At 45.7% G+C, this 5,568-nt stretch overlaps 1 protein-coding gene across 1 annotated transcript; it reads left to right on the top strand.

Moving 5' to 3' along the window:
- The first annotated feature begins 937 nt into the window (after window positions 1–937).
- LOC115572722 (elongation factor 1-alpha 1-like) lies at window positions 938–4,784 on the top strand. Its single transcript, XM_030403142.1, has 6 exons — window positions 938–1,071; window positions 1,520–1,665; window positions 2,404–2,583; window positions 2,703–2,993; window positions 4,149–4,299; window positions 4,411–4,784. Exons 2-6 carry the CDS (start codon window positions 1,522–1,524, stop codon window positions 4,767–4,769), a joined length of 1,125 nt encoding a protein of 374 aa, XP_030259002.1. The 5' UTR covers window positions 938–1,071; window positions 1,520–1,521; the 3' UTR covers window positions 4,770–4,784.
- The last annotated feature ends 784 nt before the right edge of the window (window positions 4,785–5,568 follow it).

Below are 5,568 nucleotides of genomic sequence, written 5' to 3'. Positions count from 1 at the left end.
CTGACTGTTTACAGTCATCAGCTCCATGACAGTGAGTCAGGTTTATCTGCAGGCGTCTCCAGCAGCTCTCACTGTGTTGGACCACATGTTGGTTCTGTGGCGTTTCCTCAGTGATGATTTGGTTTGTTGCAGACAAAGATAAGAGACAAAATAAGAGCAGCTCCAAACTAAGTCTTTTTGAAAATCAGGTAATGTATTTATTAATCACAATGTCTTTGACACATTTCAGAAGGGTTTAAAACACTCCACATCTGGAGAGGTGGATTTGGAAAGAGGGTCACGACTTTCTCATCATGTGTTAAATGTTGAGTATTATGAACAGAGTTTGGTGGGTGGAGGTTTTTGATTTTTTTCCTGTGGTCCTGAAGGATATTTTCACTCTTTTGGAAGATCTTGCAGATATTTAGGATATTAAAGGGACACAATCTTTTAAATGGTTTACCTTCTGTTTTCACATAAACCCTCAGGTATTTTCAAGCTTAATTTTGAAGTTATTATGTCACATTTGAAAAATAGTTTCTTGATGTTGGACAACAAACATCAGGAAATGGACAGAAACTGTAAAACCTGTGTTGCCTGTTAAATAGTCAGTAGCCTGCGCAGAGCTTGGTGGGCGGAGTCCTGCTGGACGCCTCAGGACGGGTTTTAAAGCGGCCTGTTTGAAAGCGTCTCCAACACTAAACTGAAGTAATTCTATATGTTGCAGTATGTGTTAAATGTTGAGTTACAAGAACAGAGTTTGGTGAACGGAGTCCTGCTTTTCCTTTTTTTGAAGCCTTCTGTGTTTTTCTTGTTTTTCATGTAAACTCAAATGATTCTTACCTTCAGGCTGTCATCAGGTGCGGCAGCTGCTCAGCCAATCAGCATGCGGCACCTGAACGTCTGTGTCCGGACAGACAGACGGATCCTGTGGGGCCGCACGTCCTGTTCGGCACAGTGATTACCTTCAGAGGGACGCAGGCTGTGATTGGCTGGAGGCTTGGCCGGTTGGTGTATATAAGGTGGAGGGAGGAGGTGAAGTTGTTTCTACATCACTGACCCACCTGAAGCCCTGCAGGGACCAGAAACACAGTAAGACGCCCTTTAATCTGTCTTCTTTGTATTTGAATGTTCTGCCTGAAAGAAGTTTAATTTTGAGGATTTCAAAGTCTTCTGGGAGTAATTTGGTTTGTTCTGATGCAAAATGATCTTTCTTATTCAAATGATATTTTTGGTCTAAATTCCCTTTTCTACATAAATGAAATGCTACAATCAAAGTGTCTCTGTAGATAAAACCAGCTTTGAAGGTTTTACAGTGAAAAACAGTTGTTAAACAGTTAATTGAGTAAAATTCCTTCAGTCACACAAACACTCAACAGCAGTCCAACCAGATGAGGTGGAGCAGACGAGGCTGAAGTGGAGCTGCAGCGAAGAGCTCTGCTTGAAAATGTTAAACAACATCTTAATAAGTCTTCCTGTTTGTCTCACCTGTGTGTGTTTGTGTGTGTGTGTGTGTGTGTGTGTGTGTGTGTGTGTGTAGTCATGGCAAAGGAGAAGGTTCACATTAACATCGTGGTCATTGGCCATGTGGATTCTGGGAAATCAACCACAACAGGTCACATGATCTACAAGTGTGGAGGAATTGACAAGAGGACCATCGAGAAGTTTGAGAAGGAGGCACAAGAGGTCAGTGACACTACTGCAGTACTACTGCAGTACTACTGCAATACTGCTGCAGTACTACTGCAATATTACTGCAGTACTGCTGAAGTACTACTGCAATACTGCTGCTGTACTACTGCAATACTACTGCAGTACTGCTGAAGTACTACTGAAGTACTACTGCAATATTACTGCAATACTGCTGAAGTACTACTGCAATACTACTGCAATACTACTGCAGTACTGCTGAAGTACAGTACTTCAGCAGTACTGCAGTAGTATTGCAGTAGTACTTCAGCAGTACTGCAGTAGTATTGCAGTAGTCTTCTTTTCAACATATTTCATGAATGAAATTAAAGTAATTCTAATACTTTTCCTAAAATTGAAACACTGAAGGTTTCAACACAGCCAAGATTCCACCTTAAGACGACATAACACACTGGGGACTTCTGCTGTGTAAAAACAGGATGTTAGGAAAGTGAAATTAAAGTTTGATGATGTGAGGAAGTTTAGCATATGTGATGGTGGATAACTGATTAGAAATATAAATGTCATATATAATATAACATCAGACAGCACAGCCCACAGTACACATCCTTTATTAACCCCTGAACTCACAGTTACAAAAGATTAATGCCATGTTGAGCTGTTTGATGCTGTAGTACACTTTACTGATGCTGTTGTAGATTTCAGTACCGTGTTACCACACGGGATGTGAGCTGTCCAGGCATCTGATTGGCTAAACGGTTTCTGTGGTTACAGATGGGGAAAGGTTCCTTCAAGTACGCCTGGGTTTTGGACAAGCTGAAGGCGGAGCGTGAGCGTGGCATCACCATCGACATCGCGCTCTGGAAGTTTGAGACTGAAAAATATTACATCACAATCATCGATGCGCCGGGACATCGTGATTTCATCAAAAACATGATCACTGGAACTTCGCAGGTATTCAGTGATGCTATGCTCCATGCTAACACGTTGCATCACACCCACTCTGATGCAGAATGTTAACATTATTGATCTCAACAATGATGTAACTGATGATGTCATCAATGTCACTACAGGCTGACTGCGCCGTGCTAATTGTGGCAGCGGGAACTGGAGAGTTCGAGGCAGGAATCAGTCAAACCGGTCAGACAAGAGAACACGCTCTGCTCGCAAACACGCTAGGCGTCAAACAGATGATTGTAGCTGTCAACAAGATGGACACCGCCAGGTACAGTGAGGAACGCTTCAGCGAGGTGGTTAAAGAGATATCCTCATACCTTAAGAAGGTTGGATACAACCCATTGAGTGTGGCCTACATTCCGATCAGTGGCTTTCATGGAGACAACATGCTCGAACCATCAGACAACGTAAGGAACTCTTTAACACTTGGCAGACCTGCCCTGCTCGCCCTCTGCTTGGTGACCTCTGTTGATTGTGTTGGTCCTGCCTTCCTGTGTGCTGTGTTACGTGGAGTTCTGCTTGTGTCTGTTTTTCTTGCTGTTGTTGTTCAACAAACAGAGGCCGAAGAGGTAGTTCTGTTTTCTGGGGAAACTACAGTCTGCTGAATAAACTGCTGCAGTTTGTTTGTGGTTAAAACCAACCACGAGAACAACAGACAGAGAACACAGCCTCTGTGCTGGACTCAGCCACCTTCCATTTATCACTTTCATCTAAACTGGGTTTGCAAAAGAACATCAGGGTAAACCAATCAGAAGCAGAGTAGTGCAGGTCATTTTAAGAAAAGCAGTGGGACCCCTGAAAACACAGCAAACTACATTCACTTAAGAGATGTAGAGGCAGAAACGAGTTCATGGTGACTGAGAATGGAGGAAGACTTTATGTTGAAGGCTGCAGCTCAGTCCGGAGGAACACTCTGAACACACTGCTGTGGTTCCTCTTTAGAAGTCTTTGTGCATTTTTAATGAAGTGGTATAAGAAAGTGAAGAGTAAACAGAGTCAACCACGTTCAGCTGAAAGGCCAGCCCACTCCAGGGCGAGCTGAGTGACACTGACATCGAGCTACAGGGACAGTCACAGTTCATAGAATAGAAGGAGGACAAGACAAAATGGAGGATAGGGTTAGTGGCCTTCAAAGTACCCACATACAACTGATAAGTATCTGGGGTGCTATTGTGCACAAACAGTTTCCGATAAATCAGGGAGGTCACTGCTCAAAAGTCGAACAGTTCACACTTTAGTGAAGGTGTAATGAAGTGTGAGTGAAGTGAAACAGTGCGAGGGAACAATTCCTTTTACTACAACTAGCAGGAATCCATATCGCATCATCTGAGTCCAGAAAGAGCATGGAAGTCGTAAAGTCCACTGACAACACATTAATTAACTGACAAAGAACAATCTCATGTTAATCTGCATGATAGTTGTCACATTTGATGATGATTAATGGACACATGGGGCTGAAGATGCTGAAGGCTTTCAGATGGATTGTCAGTGTTGATTACGAGACGAGGGTCAAGAACTTGGTGATGATTCTGACTGATAAATGGAGTTGTGTCCCTCCACAGATGCCGTGGTTTAAAGGATGGAGTATTAAGAGGAAAGAAGGGAATGCCTCTGGAAAGACTCTGTATGAAGCTCTGGACAGCATCCTCCCTCCTAACAGACCCACAGACAAACCTCTGAGAATCCCTCTGCAGGACGTCTACAAGATAGCAGGTGACTATCTACTCACGTGCTGCACCACAGTGCAGCTGACATGCTCTTCTTTCATCAGGGACTCCTGAGAGACGGTGAATACAAGCTCTGCTCTGTGTTCTGTGGTTTCAGGTATCGGGACAGTGCCAGTGGGTCGGGTCGAGACAGGAATCTTGAAGCCAGGCATGGTGGTGACGTTTGCCCCTCAGAATCTTACCTCAGAAGTGAAGACTGTGGAGATGCACCACGAGGCTCTGTCCGAGGCTCTGCCCGGAGACAACATCGGCTTCAACATCAAGAACCTGTCCGTCAAAGAGATCAAACGAGGGAACGTCGCCGGGAACAGTAAGGACAACCCACCGTGTGAGACCGCCTCCTTCAGGGCCCAGGTCAGTCCTCATCAGGCCCAGTTTCACATGAAGACCAGGGTCCAAGTCCCATCTGACAGCTTTCTGCTCACAGTTACACAGCAGCTCGTGAAAATGTCTTGAAATATCATCTACTCAGACCGACCACAGACTCAGACCCACCACAGACTCAGAAGCACCACAGACTCAGACCCACCACAGAGACTCAGAACCACCACAGACTCAGAAGCACCACAGACTCAGAACCACCACAGACTCAGAAGCACCACAGACTCAGAACCACCACAGACTCAGAACCACCACAGACTCAGACCCACCACAGACTCAGAAGCACCACAGACTCAGAAGCACCACAGACTCAGAAGCACCACAGAGACTCAGACGCACCACAGAGACTCAGACGCACCGCAGACTCAGATGCACCACAGACTCAGAAGCACCACAGACTCAGAAGCACCACTGACTCAGAACCACCACAGACTCAGAACCACCACAGACTCAGACCCACCACAGACTCAGAAGCACCACAGACTCAGAAGCACCACAGAGACTCAGACGCACCACAGAGACTCAGACGCACCGCAGACTCAGATGCACCACAGACTCAGAAGCACCACAGACTCAGAAGCACCACTGACTCAGAACCACCACAGACTCAGAACCACCACAGACTCAGACCCACCACAGACTCAGAAGCACCACAGACTCAGAAGCACCACAGACTCAGAAGCACCACAGAGACTCAGACGCACCACAGAGACTCAGACGCACCACAGACTCAGAAGCACCACAGACTCAGACGCACCACAGAGACTCAGAAGCACCACAGACTCAGAAGCACCACAGACTCAGAAGCACCACAGAGACTCAGAAGCACCACAGACTCAGACGCACCACAGACTCAGATGCAACACAGACTCAG

This window comes from Sparus aurata, chromosome 21 (genome assembly GCF_900880675.1).
Source record: "Sparus aurata chromosome 21, fSpaAur1.1, whole genome shotgun sequence".
Classification (NCBI taxonomy): domain Eukaryota; kingdom Metazoa; phylum Chordata; class Actinopteri; order Spariformes; family Sparidae; genus Sparus; species Sparus aurata.
The sequence above is the reverse complement of the archived record's forward strand: the minus strand, read 5'-3'. Positions and strand labels throughout refer to the sequence as shown.

What these genes read in the sequence shown, in the direction of transcription:
- LOC115572722 (XM_030403142.1), top strand. Translation starts at nt 1,522, where the DNA reads ATGGCAAAGGAGAAGGTTCACATTAACATCGTGGTCATTGGCCATGTG. An exon ending in TTGAGAAGGAGGCACAAGAG is followed by an intron (nt 1,666 to 2,403) that starts GTCAGTGACACT and finishes CTGTGGTTACAG; the next exon opens with ATGGGGAAAGGTTCCTTCAA. An exon ending in TGCTCGAACCATCAGACAAC is followed by an intron (nt 2,994 to 4,148) that starts GTAAGGAACTCT and finishes GTCCCTCCACAG; the next exon opens with ATGCCGTGGTTTAAAGGATG.